At 46.0% G+C, this 18,881-nt stretch overlaps 1 protein-coding gene across 1 annotated transcript in view; it reads right to left on the bottom strand.

Annotated features, from left to right (window-relative positions):
* The window catches only part of LOC126565760 (laminin subunit alpha-1), a 71,260-nt gene that overhangs the window by 26,066 nt on the left and 26,313 nt on the right, over window positions 1-18,881 (bottom strand). The window contains exons 4-9 of the mRNA XM_050222967.1: window positions 18,287-18,652; window positions 17,762-17,986; window positions 16,168-17,696; window positions 15,988-16,098; window positions 15,740-15,923; window positions 15,488-15,674 (exon numbers count right to left, since the gene is read on the bottom strand). Of these exons, the coding sequence (XP_050078924.1) occupies window positions 15,488-15,674; window positions 15,740-15,923; window positions 15,988-16,098; window positions 16,168-17,696; window positions 17,762-17,986; window positions 18,287-18,652 (2,602 nt within the window). The remainder of the gene's footprint in view (window positions 1-15,487; window positions 15,675-15,739; window positions 15,924-15,987; window positions 16,099-16,167; window positions 17,697-17,761; window positions 17,987-18,286; window positions 18,653-18,881) is intronic.

Raw genomic sequence — 18,881 nt, 5'->3', positions numbered from 1 at the left:
TCGGCTCAGGAACTCATCTTCGGAAGCACATCTCGAAGGCACTGTCCAGGGCTAAACTAATTCTGATTGAATTTTCGTAACTGGACACAAACACATTTTTGTATCTTACACACAACTAAACCGGTTAACACTTGAACTGCTCTTTTTTGGTTTCATTTAAGCACAAGCATTAATGTCACAACATCACTTACACCCCTTTTTTACGACACGACTCTCACGCACAAATCTCACCTCTGACAACCGTCGTCCCCGATAAGAGGATCTTTAGCGGATTATACCGAAAGGCCCCCGTGTGTGTTGTTTCTTGATTCCTTTCTTGCGCGAACGCAACTTGCGCAAGCTTCCACCGATCGAAAAACACGTGCACTCGCGACGAAGCTCACCGAACGACTCACTTGCTGTGAGCGACCACAGGTTCGCAGTCGCGCGTATTTGGCTGTGCGTGCGCGAGAAACCGCGTAAGTGAGTTCCGGGAGAGTGAGAGAGCCCAGGCAGTGTTGCATGAATGTTTGATATCAAACATAAACCCAGCTGCACAGTGTTTGGGGCTTTGGGGCAGATAGGAATATATCTTGCCGGCGTTTTGGCGGAGCCTTTCTATGGGAGCGAAGCATTTGTGGGCGAGACCGTTGGTGAGAGCCTGCCGCCCAGCACAGTTCATTCGATCGCGATCGTGAGCTCCCAGTATCAAGGAGTTCATTTGACTGCTTGTGTGAAAATTTAAATTGTTTATTTAATCATTTTATGGGTATTGGGACTTCAACTAATCCATACTTCAAGATTGATTGCAAAAGTCGGCTACTATATCGCTAGAGATTGATTCTTAAACATCAATGTATTTCTCTCTCACTCTTAATCTGACCGTTTGGACAATGAACACTCTCGATAGCAAACAACGAATAGATAAATGCATCTCCACCAGCAATGAATGCCCTGGGCCCTTTCCTTTGCGTCTCATCCTTGCCGCCACCCATCGATGACAGTTTATGAATGGGCTTTGCGTGTTGTGCAATACCACGCTCCCACCGACGAAGCCTCCAATCAAAGCCTCCCAGCGCCTACCCATCGACATCTGTGCTACAATGTCCACATACAGTAGACACTGGTCCGCATACACAGGTGGACTTGTCCGCCTGGAAGGAAACAGACAGCCGAGCAACACCACGCGGTAACCAACCAAAAAAAAAAAATGTATAAAACACAGAAATAAACATGCGACTCATGCTTCCCTCGAGCTCACTCGTACAGCCTCCCGGTGAATAAGTGGTTGAGAAGAAGGGAAAGAAAAAAAAACCTACACCGACTACCACGTAACCGTATCGGTGGGCAGGACGGGCTCGACGAAAAGCCAACGAAAACCACCTTACACAGCCCACGCATCATTAAAACGAGACCCAGTTCCGAGTTTGCTTGTGCGCAAAAAAAAACCGAACTCCACAAGCCTTTGCCAGGCACATGGCGGGCGATTTGTTTTGTGTTTTTCCCCTTTTCGTGCGCTTGTCTTTTGGCCCGTTGTCCAGGGCGACTTTGTGTGCGGAATGGGAAAGCGACACCCAGTGGGCTCCTTCGAGGCTGGCTTGATTCATTGACAAACTTCCGCTCCGCTGTACCTTTGCCAACCGGCAACCCGCGTTAGGAGTCTGTGTATGTGTAAAGGGTTTATGAATGAATGCATTTTTTATTAGTGAAATCTTCAACTGCAGTGTAGCGTGGGACGTGAATCGCCAAGTATCTCCTTCTCCTCTTCAAACAAGACTCATGGATGAATGCATCGATTAGCACGTTTGTTCGTCTGTCGCCCAGGGTGGACAACAATCGTGGAAAATGTGGCCCTATCGACCGTGTGTGCTAACGTGCGATCGTTGTCACTTTCACCCGGATCGGATAGAATTTCAACCAAAGTACCGAAACAAGCCATTATTCATTGTTAATTGGGGACTTTATTTTTAGGGGCCAAGTTAGACGATGTTGAAAGCGAGTCCGTCCGGCAAGATGCATTTGCATTTTTTCGGTACCACTCGAACCAACTCTTGAATGTTAGTAGCGAAAGTGAACGCTGCTATGCTTTAAATGTTTAGTTTTATTTGTTTTCGATCAAAACGTCCTATATTCCAACCACATAGAGCTGTCACAATTTAAGGTCACGACACAGCTGCGACAACCGTGTGATCGAAATCACCGAGAACGACGTGTTGGTGTCCAATGTTGGAGGTGAGAAAACTCGATTTCCGCCATTCGTGTAGGCCACAAAATTGGATCGTAGGATCGTAATTGGAACTAGGCTTACGCGCAAGTTCGCGCTCGTAGCCTAGCTCTTCGCGATTCTACGATCGATCAATCGATGCCGATCTGCACCGATTGACAGGACAGTGTGAAATTTATTTAGTTTCAGGTGCGGTATGGGTGTCACCGGCTGCAAAAAGGCACCGGATATGGTGGGCCTAGACCCCGTGTGGTACAGAATCCTCACTGCTTGGAGGCGAGATCTTGCCAGCTTCCAAATGTGACCACGAACAACCAGAAACAGTAAGAGGACTATGACTCAATTTCGGACAGCGATCGTGGGCCGTGTCGGAACATGTAGCAGCGTGAATGGAAGTTTGCTCTAATTGACACGGTTTCGTCCGATTTGGACCACGTTCGCCATATATCGACCAATTTTTGTTGTAAGAAGCACCTCATAAAAGAAGGTGTCATATATCTTTAAGGTTGTCGGATCGATTCACCCGACAGTTTGTTTGGATACCGATCGACGGTAACATCTCTATTAGACTTCACAGCTAAGAGGCTGTGATGTGTGTGTGTGAAATTGTGGCTGCTCCTAATGTGAATGGGGCGAACATAAATCTCGTTACTGTGCCCATAAATTCCCGCGCCCGATGAGGTGAGGTGAGTAAAATTTGAATTATTACGATCAGTGCACTCGATATGCACGGTCGGGCGGCATCAGCGCGACTTAATGTTGCGGTGTTGTGTTTGCCTCCTCCTTCACCCTGCCAATGTATAGTCCCCCCGCCCCGGGGCACTAATCCTGCAATGTGGAGAAGAATCTGAATCTGCACGCTCAATCAAACCCGTCGATTCAAGATTCTATTCGAGCGCCATTCCAACCACACCCAGCGGTACTGTGTCTTCCGGCTAGAAATTTCGCAAGACCCTGGCCTCCATGTGTTGGCTCATGTTGATTAGCATAGTCAACGGTTGCGATCTCAGCTGTTGAAGTGTATCTCCCAAGGAAGAAACGAGGCTTTCAATCAGAATCAAACGGCGCAGATCTCGATGGCGTGCAGGCAAATTTGTTTGCTATTTGCCAAACCCACGGAAAACGGTTTCATGCAACGCTTTGTGCTTTAACGCTGCTCCAAACACAGACTTAACCATTCCCAAGGCACACCGAAGATCAGGCGAAAGAGCGGGAGAGCGCATAAATCATTGCGAAAAGTCGTTTATAATGTCGTTTAATGATATGCTCAAAGTAAATATAATAACCACTATCGAGCATTCCTGCAGGATAATTTTACCAGATGCATTTTCCGATCGTTTCCTTCGTGGTGTGGAATCTTGGGAGAGATGATTTTGAGGCGCATCATGCACAGTCCCAACAGGTCACTGCTGTCAAAGGCGCGTTATATTTTCGTTCGGCCATATGATTGGCCCGACGACAACAAGCCATCGTTTGCGTGAAATTGAGTCGTTGATGGGTAAATTATTCAGTATATATGAGAGCTTTTTTGTAAAACATGTGATCTTACAACACAGATTTGGCTTGGGTCAGAAAGAGAAATAGCATAAGTTATGGTCATTTATGCGATATCACTATAGATTTGCTATAAATTTTACTACAAAAAAAAAAACTCTAAAGTTTGTTAGGTTAACGCTCCAAAATAAAATAATGAAACGGGTAATGTAAAGTATAGCAATCTAGTGGTCACACTTATTGATAGGAGAGCAAAAAATTCGGCATCGGAAGAATGCAGTACGTAAATGCAAAAAGCAAACGCAGCGTAAGAAAAGGGAGCAAATTACAGCACATTGTACCGAGATGAGGACAGTCGGTCCACCGCGTACTTGAAATTTTCTCTCTTTCTCTCTCTCTCTCACCCTATACCGACACCCAACTCCATATCTGACGCATCTTATCGAAAGAAAATTATTTTTTAAAAAGACTCCCCTCTTATCTCCCTGTCATTATCGTCATCGGCATCAACTTGAGCGAATATAGTGTGTGTGTGTGTGTTTTATTTTTTGTTCTTATCGGCTAAGAATGTTGTTTTCCATATCCCAAAACACAACGGTACGCAAGAACAGCTCGCCGATCCAAAGATCAACCGTGTGCCAAGGGTAGGAAGATTCGTGTTTTTGGGGAATTCTTTGGATTTACACACCCGAGAATGCGAACGATAAGACCGACGAGTTTGAAGCTGTCGGCATGCAAATTATGATTGAGATTCGAGATTCGTGGAGGTTATTGAAACTTGCAGTTCTCTTGTGCGCCAAAGAAGACTACCCAAGTCGAGTTGAAACACAAGATCACAGGGCTTGTCCAATAATGACTTTATCCTTTTCACTCGAGGCACTCAGTTTTCAGGGCGAAAAGTTCTTGGTGCTTGGTGCTTCTCTGTTCTATCGTTCGTTTCTGCTTGAGGGTTGTGTTTACATAATGTGGATAATGAATGGCGTGTTGGTGTGGGCTAAATTATCAATTTTCTCAAACATTTTCGATGAATTTACAGACATGCACGCTGTTTTTGTTTGCTTTTGCTGGCTTTTTGTAGAATGCAAGGAAAGAGTTCAACCTGTTTGTTACAAGTTTTGCTAGAACTCAAGATCCTTAATCGAGCTGCTTTACTCATCAACGTTGTCAACGATCAATTACCAATTGATGTGTAAGTTAAGGGCCACCTCATCACTTGAATCATGCCGCAGCCGGTAATTAGCAGCTTGTTAGTCAATGCACAAATTCCAACCATGATACTTCAGGGCACTTAAGGTGCTGGAAACACTTATCGCACACACGAACCAAATATGCATCAGCGCGGTCAACAATTCTCCCGTTTTCCCGCCCTGCTGCACTTTAGCGATCCATTCGGACTCCGCAATTAAAGTGTAGTTAGCGATACTACTAGAACGCGGTGTACGTAATATCTTGGGAGGTTGGTCCGTTTGATTCGATTTTGACGCCGGTCACACGCCAAAAAGGCGCCCAGCTTTAGCACTTCGCGGACACGAACGAACACGCTTGATGTTTAACCGATCGCACCAAACATGCAAACCGGCAATGAAGAGGATTAAATCCAGACCGGTCCAGGGAAATGGTGAGGAAAATGCCTTTTGTTGCTCCGTTCCTTTTGATAAGCCATTCGATTGCACATGCGATTGACTAAGCGAGAAATGCTCCCGAAGCAATATCCTTCACTGGACGTGCGGATGGCGATCCGGATCACGCTGGCCGAACTAGAAACACCGCCTAGAAGCGGTGTACTATTGCGTGACTTTGAGCAGTAACCTCAAGCTTTGGGCTCATATTTGAAAGGAAAATCCCTGGACCTGGGCGACCCACTGCAATCGGCACGATTTTTCATTGCCTTCATGCCACATCATGCCACATCGACGACGACTCGGATGCAGTTGTAAATGGGAGGTTTCATATCTAACTCGCATCCACGTCGGCATCGGGAGGCATTCGGTGTCGTGACGTGTTGATTTGTTGCCGTACCTAAATCATTTAATTTCGCTTACTTTTACGATCGGAAGAGATACTTCAAAATGTGATCAAATCACTTCCATTAGAGGTAGCACGCAACGAACATAAGAGAGCGAGAGAGATCGTGCATTTAAGCGGCAGTTTCTATTTTTAAAGAACGTTTTACGACTTTAACTATAAATTAAGCTGCATAATAAGGAGAGATTTATTTCCTAACAAACAAATTGGTGCTGCAGTTTGATGCTTGCCGAAGAAGGTGATTGTGAATAAAAGTTTACCCCATTTTTTATCGATCATTTATCGAACTACTTCACAAACAGTCCACAGCAGTAGCAAACTGCGCACCGGAAATGGGGCGATTGATTTAAATTTATTAATTTTTATGGGCCCATCAAAACCATCCGGAACGATTTGGAGGAGGGCTCGTCAGCGGATTTTACTACTGAGCACGCTCGCTCACCCAATCGATGATGATCATTCGATCGCGTTCAATCGCCAGACTGCGACGACTTCAGGTGGGCATAATTTTACGATTTGTGTTACCAGTTTTCACCTCCAAAACGATTCACCATGAAAATGTGCCTCACCCGGTTTACCTCTGTCTCTCTCTCTCTTGCGCTCCAAACGTTGATTAACGAGCCACATATGCCACCGTGTTGAGTTGCCCCTGGGAACTACCTGGGACTCGGAGCAGAAGGATTATTTTCCAATCGTTTGCAATAAACCGAACTGCTGGCGATGATCATCCGCCCATGGATTTGCATGGAGAGTAAGCAATGTAAGGAGATTATTAAGCGTAATTTAACCGCACCGCAGATGATACTTTTGCCACCTTTGCCAGATGTGGGAACGATGCACTTCTCGGCTTGCGTTTATTTGCATTGGAATGGGCAACTGGTGGGCCTTCCTTGATGCGTTTATCTTATCTTCAAGTACCGCACTTTGTTAGATCGGCTTTGATGCGTCTTATGAATGGTGATGTTTGTGTACTGCAATACCTGGGTATGTATGTGAATATTGAAATACATCTGCCCGTAGGTCGAGCAAGTTTTCTTTTGAACATCTCCCACGCACGGTAAGCAGTAACTGCACAGCTGAATAAATCGCATCACAGGAGTGTTGGCTCCGGCAAGCAAGAAGCTGCAACTTCTCTTGGATCATTTTCGCGCTTGCTTTAACTTTCAAGCGTACAAATAATCTCTACACACTCCAGAAAGTCCCACCCTACAATCCCGACCCTCTCGATCCTGAACGGCGATGCAGGAGAGTAGATCATCATCATCATCGCCAGCAACATTCCCATTCACCTCGATTTGCAGGCTCGTGAAAGGTGTTGAAGATGAAACGACTCCTCGATCAACGGAGCTACTACAGGCCGAGTAATTCATAAATGTGCATTTAATGCGCATCCCGTTCAGCAGCAGCAGCAGCCACAACACAGGAATGTTGCGCTCTCAGCCCTCGAGGGCCGAAGAAGAAAAGTGATCCTCTAAACAACGCCATCAGCTGCTACGAACAGCTACAGCGCCGGTGGCAAATATTTACACGCATAACTTATGCTCGATGTGGCGGGATCGTGGTACTGCTGCAATGGCACGGTTTGCTGTGAACTGCTTCCGGCTACAGTATGATTGAGAAGATAAGAAGTGCCACTCGAAGTGCCCACCGGATAGTAAGTATGTCTTCCTTTTTCGTCGGATCTCGCGCTGCAACCAGCCAAACCCCAGGTCAACCCAAGGCTCACGGTAACTGAGCACAGCTGCAGATGAGCAAGCGTATTAATCACATTTATTTGATGACGAAATAATTTGCCATCGTGTAGCATTCTCGGCACAGGATTTTTTACTTGCTGGCTGCAATCAAAAGGAAAATTTATTGACTCAATTTGTCATTGTAGCGTAAAGATATTGAATCAGTGAAATGCTACATACAATTTATAGAACTTCTTTTTTAAGCAAGATATCTCTTGCATGGAAAACAGCTCCTGACATGGGATAGTTGAGGCCGAATCTCACAGTCGCCATTTTTGTGCGTTTAATGCCGTACTACCCTCCAACGCTCATCTACCAACCGTTTGATCTTCCTTAATCTTAAGCCAAAATCCGAGATTACTGCGCGCGAGCACTACCATAACCGTTTGCCAACCGATCATTAGCCATGTAATTAATGTTTTACCACGGAAAATTAATACCAACCGACAGTGTACAAAGCGCACATAACTGCACACACACACACACTCGCGCATCGATGCACCGATTGCAGCGACTCCGAACACCCTGCGTATTGGCTGTGGTGACTACCGGCCCACACAAAACACGCGGACCGGCATCTACTGGAACTCGTCATTTGCTAGGGTTGGTTGTTGGACTTGTTTAACCTCGATTCGGAACAACCCGGCGGTGGATCAGTCACTATCCACCCTACCAAACACACACACACACTCGCCGAATGCACCCTCTCTTGCTTCACTGCCTTATAAATCATTTTTTCGACAGGAGCTATCTAACATGTCCCCTACTATATTCTCACTCGGCTCAAGTGTGGAGAACCGGTATCCAAGCGGTTAATTTGCTGTGGCGGAACGCCAAATTCTGCACCGTAAGCGCTGGTGGTAGCTTAAACTTCACGCCTGGCATTACTGGAACATGACAGGAGCCGAAGAAATGACGAGACAGTAAGCGCTTACGCACCGATACGCACGCTTCTTGGGCCAGCATTAATTAAAATCCTCCTTCGCCGGAATCCACCAACCAACAAGACGCATAATTAATGCTGTTTAACACTCCATTGGTTCGCACCTACGACGAAGCGCGCTCCCAGAGCCGGTTCGACCGCTTGAATCGATTTGTTTCTCGAAAACGTCGTGTTTGAAAAAATCGTCTTCGGCAACGCAACGGCAAACAAATCGGTTGCCTATCAAACTGATCTGCGCACAGGAAAATGAGAAAGTTTTTCTTAAGAACTCGAAAGGGAAGAAAGGCCATTTGGGTTGGTCAGAACGTGTTGGCTGTATAAAGGTCACAAGGTTTTCTTTTGGGGAGTTATGTTCCAAACTCTGAACGTATTCCAAGAAAGTAAATCCGATTATACAATCTGCATGCCGCTAGCCGACCAACGCCTATGTGGAGGTTTCGGTTAAAATTCCAATTTTACGATGCACAAGCGAGATCTGAGCCGTTTAAGTAAAGGTTAAACGATTGTGATAATACTTTGAGTTGTTGCACGTAATGCAAGGAAATGGCGCATGTTTTGTTGACGTTAAGCAGGATCAAATGTCACATTATCACCAAATCACAAGCAATTCGATGCATATTATCACATCTTCTGCTTTGTGGCTCAGTGGGTTTGCAGGAAATCTGTAGTTGATTTCAAAAAGGTTCAAAAACTCTTATTTCAGCATGCAAAACCACTGAGTTTCTCTCTTAGCTCCATGCTGATTAGGTCACGGATGAACAACTTTTGATCATCCGATTGTAAAGGACTGCTACTAAAGACCTCGTCAACCAAAAGGCCTAACAGCTCGGCTTCTAAGACTACTTGCCCTTCAGAGACTTCGTCGTCCAAAGGACGTGGATGCCTAAGGACTCGACCCGATTGGTTTTGAAGCTTAGGTTACTCTTCACGAAAGAAATCCATCTGCATTTCGGGAGGGATTGCTTCAGCACGATACCACCTTCAAAACAAATTCTTCAACCTTCTAAAACACTTCAAAAATTCAACATCACTGCTTTTACGATCATCCCTTCATCAACTTCCTGCTGCTCAACCAGTTTTCTGGCTTACTGACCCAATTATTCGCCCTTTTATAGTGCACCGCTTGCTGCACATTTTGCCGTTAAAAACGATTCTAACATGCACCGGTTATAAAATGCACCGTAAAGCTTCAACCACGAAAAGATCAAGCCATGGGATATTGCTCCGTGACGGACGATTTTCTTTAAAACCTCCCTTCTCCGTAACCTCCCCATACTCCATCCTCAGGCTGGGACGGCTAACAAGTTGCAAATGATTTATCCACAGCCGCCGTGGCAGTTTTGATCGGGTCGAATCTTCAGGCAGAGTAGACAGTCGGGAACTTTTATTGCCCTTTTCCCCAGCGGAAACCGTGACTCGAACCATGGGGAGTCATTTCGGTTTTCATGAGACATATATCCCTTGCTTGCGCCGCCACTCTTCGGAGCAGAGTCGGTGCAGTACACCATGTTACGAGAGAAGGGGCAAAAAAGACGTCGGGGGAGTTTTTGCTTAGATGTAAGACAACAGGTTTCCGGTGATTTATTCGTACCATAAAGGTATAGAAATCATGTGAAATGATCACCGGCGTGCGAAACCGGCCTATGGTTCGTGCGTGCAGCGATCGCTAGATTCATTCATAAACGTCTAATCAACGATCGGAACCCATCGCTCAGTGGCTATGTTTCGCCCGGTGAGTTATTGAATGTCTGATCGGAGTTTATTGCCCATCATCTATCTGGTGCCAATTTCGAGCAGGTATCATTCGTCATGCTGCACAGTTGGCTCGCAATATTTTGTTCTAATCCAACGCTAGATATATTGCCGACCTAAAGCGTTATAACTAGCACAGTTAAATTAATTTAAATGCAATATTTGAACGGATTAAACGGATCCAAATTGAAGATAAACGAAGAGATTTGTTTAAGCCTGTTTGCCTGCGAGACGATTCCCACCCATGCGGCCGAAGATCAGTCAAAGCCTCTCTCACATTCATATCTCAATCAGAAGAGTGAGATTATTTTTTCAGCACCCTGTAACGGGGCCACCAGCAGGCCCTTTTTAGCCTGGGCGTCGGCCACTCCCTCCCGTGACGATGGAGGTCTTTCTAATCCCGGTAACGGAATAAATCAATTAGTACAACACACGCCGTAACTCCTAATGGCATCGAAATGGGGGAGGCACAACAAAAAAACAAAACGAACGTACGAAAAGCCCATTTATCTTCAGCTACGATCTCCCGGTGCCGATAATACGATGGCCACGATCCTTCAAACTGCAAAGGGTCACTTGGGCAGGTCGTAGAACAGAAAATGCAGTCTTGTCGGAGCTCTCAACTTCAACCAACGGGCACATATACACGCATAAGGGAACTCTGGCACTGCAAGCTTTGAGGATAAATGGAAATAATTCAATCGACTCACGATTTCCATCAAACCAAACAGCACACCGTCAGGCTCGTCAGGCGGTCCCCGGTTTCTTCACCCTGATCACCGAAAACGAACGACAGACATTTCAAGAATGTTTCCCCCTGAGCTGAGATAACAAAAAGGGCTTGGGGTCCTCCGAAAGACAGGATTGAGACTGTGAAGTCTTCGGCGTGCATACGAGAACCGGGAAAAGATTTACCGCGCGTACAAAACATAGAGTTTCCACTAATCGATCGACAATCGCCATGTTCGCAGACGATTGACACGTCGTTCGTGTGTTTGTGTGGAGAATAGAAATTCTACTCATGTGTGCTTGTCCGTTTCACCTGCAGGTTTGACGCAATACCCCACCCACGAACATAGGTCTCCCGGCTCATAGTAGAAAGGGACCCGCGTTTTGTTGCGAAGGGATATAAATAACGCTAAAAGTGCCATAAAACAAACTGTCAGTGCGATCGCGGAAGATCGCGAAATTATCACCCCAACACCAACACTGGCAAAAGCCGTTCCCCGGCGTTGTTGGTAGCAGCCGTCCGTGTGCAAGTGCACAAAATTGCACCGCAGCTCCCTTTCCTGTTTGGCTCGCTCCGCACAGACCTTGCCAAGAGTCGCACGGAACGTACCATGGTGGCTCCAATTTGTCTGATGATGCGATTAATCCCATTTTCCCCTTTCTGCTACGACCCTCCTCAATGATGCTACGAAAGGGTGCAAGCAGATGCTGCTACCCCCGGCGAAGTAGTAGTCGTTGTCGTGGCCAGGTTTATTTGTTGCAGCACAAAATTGCGCCTGGATGGGCGCTCTCACCAGGGCACTCGTTTTGTTTTATTGCATTTTAATGTGCAATTTCATAACGGATTCACGCGGCGTTGCAAGGGGTGGTGACACTAGCCAGATCGCCGGTGTGGCTGCTGCTGCGGCACGCCGGGAATTCTGATCAGCTGCAACACACCAACCAAGCCCCGACCTGTTGACAGCGTGGCATGCAGAGCGGGGAACTATTGTGCCGGCAGGATCTCTTGTGGCAAAACCGGCACGCACATAAATTACCATTCGGAATTTATCGCTTGAGACAGCGTGTTGTGGTGGTTTGCCAGCACTGAGCGCGCAGAGTCCGGTAAGGTGCAATTGCAGTGTATTTTGCTGTTGGAAACACGAAAGGTGATGATGATGTTGCTTTTGACTCGTCTTGAGTTGCGTGCTCCGGACGGTTGCAGGATGAAGTGGAGAAAGTAGATTAAATGTCTCATTGTTGCATTCCGAGGAGTTTTTGGGTTGGGTTATATGAAACATGACGTGTGACGCAATATAAGTCAAGACACATCAAATCATTTCGCTTACTGAGAAGGGACTGGACTTTATTCTGGACTGGATCAGATGTAAAGTTTGTTGGCAGGCCCTCCAACAATTGGACTATAACTGTTGAGATTACTCGTTGTGCAACTCAACTTTACAAGAGCATAACCAACCTTTATCACATCTTCCGATCATCCTTAGAGCGCTGCTTTATATAAAAGCTTCCAGCAATTTATTCACCATGCTGCCAACCAGCTCGAACATGTGTGTGTTGCTAGTGTCGCGGGTTCAGAATTGATTGATCTCTTCTTTTATAGAGTGAACCAAGACAACTCGCGAGCGCCTTTCTTTTCGATTCGACCACACGAGAGGCGCAACAAACAAGTGATGAGTAGATTGAAAGCCATTCGAAAGCGACCAACCGGAACGATGTTGATGATCATGATGCACATCTTCAAGTGCGACGCTTTCTGTATGATCTGGGCCAACGTGAAGACGGGCCAACCCTGCCTCAATAACTTTTTTTTCTCATTTCGATTACAAAACGGTAAAGATATGGTTGATGGTTTGATCTAGAAACAACTTACTCAAACTCGTCTTTGATCGGGTTTTTTTGCTCCCTGATAATAAAACTCATCTTTACTACTTTTAATTTGTACTGTAAACCTTCATTCCGGTTCCTGTTTTACATCCAAATTGCCAAAATAGAAAGGTTAGCACAGGGAAACGAATTTAAACACGTTCCGGTTTTGTTGCGTCTCCGAGCGCGATCCTCCAAGCGCAGCCAAACGACAAGCAGTTTTTTATTAATTTTATTCAATAAAAATTCCGCTAAGTCATTAGTTTCTAATTGATTTATTATTAATTTTCATATCAATGGCGTAGCGATGGGAGAGAAGACATACAACGGAGCAGAAGGACGGGATGATGGCATAAATCTGAACCCGCCGGTAAAAGACACGGGCGTGCGCCACATGTACACAGGATGATGATGATAAAGTTGTACATTTTATAAACTCTTCCTTCCAATCTCTTTCAACTGCTCCCCGACTGCAAGCCTTTCTCCGGACTCCACACTAAAGAAGTCTCGGTTCAATTAATTGTGGTGGAAAAAATCAGCTACGTCAGGGTATCCCTTTGCCCTTGACTCATCTCTCTCTCTCTCTCTCTCTCTCTCTCTCTCTCTCTCTCTATCTCTCTCTCTCTCTCTCTTGCTGCCTCAGATCCACAGGCCCTTCATTCCAATAACATCGATTCGATCGATTTTCTACACCACGATAAGTGACCGCATCCGGACGAGCGTACACAGACCACCGAGCTCAGCAGCACACTGCCCAAGCAGTCTACCAACAGCAAATTACTTATCACACGATGATGGTGCGGCTAGGCGCGACCTCCAAACCACCAGCCATCATCATCCAGCACTATTCCAGCACATTGACCACACACGAAGGCGCACGGCGGTAAATTTACCACGGCCTGATGACGATCGGCAAGAGCGGCGACGGTGCTGAATCGCGATTAATTTTTCCAATGAGCCGAGGCACGGCGACCTGCTGCTACACCGACATTGCGTTATCTCGGTAGCATTCGTCCTGCTGTCGTCGGGTGGTGGGAGGACAAATCAATCGAAAAATGCCGCCCATTCGCTCACTGCGCACAGAGCACATGTTTGCGGAAGCTAGGTGTTGTGTCTGTTTGCATTGTGTGTGAGTCAACCCGGCCGTGTTGACACACGCGATGCGGCCTACGCAGATTTCGGAACCCTCCGAAAAAAAAGTCAACAGTCCGTCACTGTTGTGAATTATTTGTCCCAAAAAAGCGAATGATGGAGCGAAGCAGTAAACAGTAGAACCTATAAAATGTGGTTCCATGTGGTTGCGTGAAGCACCAACGATCTCTCCGCGTCTCGATCATACTCGCCCGATAGCTCGATTCGGAGGATAACGTTGATCTGTTTGCCGAGAAGCTTATTATAACGCATCCGCAAACCGGTTCCACGTCATCTTTTCACATTTCGCACAAAACACATAAACCTCCATCCACCCATCATCCCGAGCGAAAGAACAACAAAAAAAAACTTTGAAATAAAAATCATCAAAAAACTTGACGACGAAGTAAAACTTTTTAATTAACTCGCACTCGGAGTACTCGTCGCGAACTCCCGTCGGCTTTGGTTAGTCTGGCGCTAAAAAGAAGCATGAACTGACCCGACGCTGCGTTGCAGCTACTTTGCATGCTCCAAAAATAATTACCTCATCGATCAATCAGCCAATTTTATGGTTCATGTTTCCCATGCTGCTTCTCCGCAAAAACGAACGAATGATGTTTGTTTACTTTTGCGAAGGTTAAGAGATGAAGAAAGCAGACTATTTTTTTTTGTGGAACGAAAGAAAATTGTTTACTGCAGTGCGGTTAGGCACATTTACACAATTCTTTTCTGTTTTTCGCGACGAACAATATAGAATGCAGTTTACGAAATTCTTTTCTTGAAGGGATGCAATCAGCAATGTGAAATGATGTTTTGAAATCAATTTATGACTTATTGATGATCTTCGTATGAACGATCGGTTCAATGTAATTTTTGTATGTCTTATAGTTGTTATTAGTAACAATTTGTACTATTATGAAGCTGATAAAACCCCAGATATGTTTTTTTTTTTTGTAAGTTGTATAGTGAGGAAATTCAGAGACAACAGATTCTGCTACGATCACTATGAAGGGGAGGTTGTAACGGTGATTAAACCTTCCATCACGATTCCTACCGACCAATCTTCCCACACCTCCCCATCGTCATCGTCTGCTACCCCGGGTGGCATGGATTTAATAACTTCATAATCAATAAATTGTAATCTACGTTAAAGGTAATAACGATAACAATAAAATTAATCTCACCGCCAACTCCATCCGACTGGCCGAACGATTCAACCGACCTCGTCGCACGAATTGCATATGAATAAGAGCATTCTACATACGCTCTAACCATACCCTTGCACCAGTTCTCGAGGGCAATAAGGAAAAAAAACGCCCGGTCGCTCCCCTTGCACGGAGGTTCGTTTTCATTTAATCGTTACTATCGCTGATGCCAATCGACACAGCGAGATCTCAAGCCCAAGCGAAACAGTATTGAGTTGTTCTGCTGATCGATGCTTTCATTTCTCTCCTGTCTGATCTCGATTGCTGTTTGAGTTTGCATTCGTTTCGCTGCATGCTACCCACTTCCGTTGATTCTGCATTACTTGCCCACAAGCGTATAACCAATTATCTGTGCTAATTTGTTACGGAGGTTACCATGGAACAGAAATCAATGTAATACACCACCTACCTTCACAAGCATCCGGTTGCTCCTCGGATAGTCCGAAGAACCCTTCCTGGCAGCGATCGCAATGGATTCCTTCCGTACCACTACTACACTCACACTGTCCACTCACAACATTGCACATCAAACTAACTGAACCATTCACATTACACGCACAGGCTGGACAGTCAAGATCCAGATTGCCATAACCCACCTGCGGAACAGAACGCACGTTAAGTTTCAACCGTGCAACGACGAAATTCCTAAGGCGATACTTACATCACACTCGTCACACCGTCGGCCACCGTAGCGCGGTTTGCAGATACATTGACCCGTCGTCACGTCACACACATTGTTCTCGAGAGCACCTAGTTCGGAGCAGCTGCAGGGTTCACAGCCATCATCCGGTACGCCCCAGTAGCCAGTTTTGCATCGTTCGCAGCGCCAACCCTCCGTGTTACCTCTGTAGAAAGTGAAGGAGGTCAAGGGTAAGGAATATAGTTTTAAAAGACGATTTCTATACTTACAAACACTCAATGCATTCTCCAGTTTTTGCATTGCATGGCCCCCCATGACAAGAGCAAGGAAGGCACTGACTACCGATGGCCGTGGGATCGCCGTAGTATCCATCATCACATCTGACAATATAAAATTTTCGCCAAATTATTGCATAACTCATTCGAAAGCGATCACCTCTTTCTACTTACAATTCGCAATGATCTCCCGTGTACCCATCCGGACACTGTGTACAGACATACTCCGTTGGATCTGAACTTCCACCACGTGCCTGACAGTTGGGAGAAAAGTTGTTGCTTGCATCCACCAACGGACAAGCACATTGTTGACAATCGTCTTGGTGTCCAATAGTTGCATTACCGTAGAATCCTGGTAGACATCGCTCACAGTTTGTGCCAACGGTGTTGTGTAGACAGCTGCCACACTCTCCCGTTTCAAGATCACAGCTACTCGCATGTCCATTACACATAGAGCACGGAATGCACCGACCAACTCGTTCGTGTGTCACACTGGTTTCATATATTCGAACGTATCCGAATGAACACTCCTCACAGGAAGTGCCTCTATATCCTCCGGGACAATCACAGCGCTCGATGAAGGTAGAACTGGCGGAAGATGATCCGCTAATGGAATGTGATCCAGAGAACAGTTGTGCTTGCTCCAGTACGCTTTCCACCTGGTCAGTATGGTAGGTACCGCGGAGCAGTATCACTTCCACGTCTGTCAGAACTGCCATGAATTGAGATCGTGTGACGGGATCACCGTGATACTCCGTACGTCGTAGTCGCGTGATGATGTCCTTTACCGTCCGTGGAACGTGGTACCAGTTGTCCTCCTTTAATGGCACCTTGATCGTAGCTTCACCAATCTCATCATAGCTTTCCTCTCCATATGCTATCTTCATACCGTTCTTACCTACCAAGACCAGATTCGGTCCAACCGTAGGTTTCCCACTCGTGTCACCACGCACCGTGATCCATTGCATCTTGAAGCTTAGTTGTGATCCGTAACTTCGCAACAAGTTCCCAAGATATCCTTTCGGTGCCTTCCAGTAAATGGCTTCTGTCTCAGGCATTTCAAACATACCGAACACTAGGAACCCGGTCTCATTATCCTTCGTCGGGATGATCTGTTCACTCATACCCAAATTAGTAACGGTCCAGCCTTGCAGTGTTTCGTAGCTGCTCGTTTCAACGTACGCCACTGAACAGCTTGTAGCAACACCGGAACAGTAGCATTTCAAACAACCATCCAGGTGTCCTTCGTCCAGCGCGAAGTACCCATCGGCACAACTATCACAACGCTCGCCAACCACGTGAGCCTTGCAGCTACACTTTTCATCACACTCCCGACCGGGAAGTGTCCCCCTAGCATCACAATCGCATCGCGTACACTTTTCTCCCGCATGTCCTGGAAGACATTCGGTACATCCCGGACCAGTAAATCCTTCTCGACAGTAGCATTCGCCTCCGATTGGATTGCACTCTCCAGTAGCACCCGGAGCGGTGCAGTTGCAAGCGAGACACGGCTCCGGATGGTTCGGTAATCGATCTGTCGGTCGATAATAGCCCGCCAGGCAGCGTTCACAATTGATTCCGGTGGTGAAGTGGGTACAGTTTTGACAGACGCCTCCACCGCTCATCTTTCCCCTGATGCTTATGCTGAGATGTTGCTCGTCGACCAGTTTATCGTAGATGCAGGACTTGGCGTGACCATGACACTGAAAAGAAATGTTACAGCATGCAATGGAATTTCCACAAAGATTTCAACAGATCGGTTACCTACTTCACACTTTTCACACTTGTTTGCAGCAACTGGAGTACCAATCCGGTAAGGTCGCTGGTTGTACAGAGGACAGCATCGATCGCAGTGCACTCCACAGGTGTTGTGCACACACTCACACTGTGGTTCGTTATCGATGTTATTATCATTCGTTTTGCACTTGCCGGCGTGGCCAGAGCAAAAGCATCTTCCACCAATTCTTAGCGATCGGATGGTGTAGAAACTTCGCTGTAACAATAAACAAAATAAACCAGATTTCCCTTTTGCTTTGCTTTTGGGCCATTACGAACTGTGGAGCGTTAATGCGCCTAAGAGTATGCAATCCGCAACACTCACAGCAAAGATCTTGCGAGCGAGCGCAGAGAGCGAAATTGAAACGTTTCGTGACAGTGAAATATTTCATTGGAACGAATATCGAATACTTTAACGTAAATATTGTACACCTTCGCATACCAAAACCAACATTTAAATCACTAAGTCAGCTAAGTTCAGCTAATTAAACTAGAAATAATCAATCATGGTGCTTACCTGAGCTTCTGCCTGTTGAATACGCAACAGCCGAATTCGAACGTATCGAGCAAGTGTAAAGTTTTGTAGCTCCGGAGAAGTGCTCTTTTCGCTCGGTCTCCCACTTATTATGGACAGATTGATTTCTCCATTTTCCAGTGGTTCGAGCGAAGAAAACTGTGTCGAACAAATCACCTCCGTGTCGCTTTTGAAGATGTAGTTTGTGCTGTATGCTGGCAATCCAAACCGCTCCCGGCATTCGGTATCATCTGCTGCGAAGTACTGCCAGGCATCGTACGTCCGTCCGTCCAACGATTTTTCTAGCACCCAGGCTGCAGGAAGCGGTGATATGGCCGCACGCATTGTGAAAAACACTATCTGATATAGCTGAAAGTATGAGAGAGAATAGGGAGAGTTAGAGGGACAAGATCAATATAAATACTTCACATTCATGCGGATGTGAACATTCTCTTGAAACTATTTAACCACACTCGTTGACCAATCGACACGGTAAAGGGACCTCTCTTACATTGCATTCCAATTATCCATTCATGCACGGGTAGACGGGTGAATTCAATGTGCAATAAAATTGTACCTTAAACCAGCAATTGGCAGG

Source organism: Anopheles maculipalpis, chromosome 3RL, assembly GCF_943734695.1.
Source record: "Anopheles maculipalpis chromosome 3RL, idAnoMacuDA_375_x, whole genome shotgun sequence".
NCBI classification, from domain to species: domain Eukaryota; kingdom Metazoa; phylum Arthropoda; class Insecta; order Diptera; family Culicidae; genus Anopheles; species Anopheles maculipalpis.
Note: the sequence above shows the minus strand (reverse complement) of the source record. Positions and strands in the feature narration are given on the sequence as shown.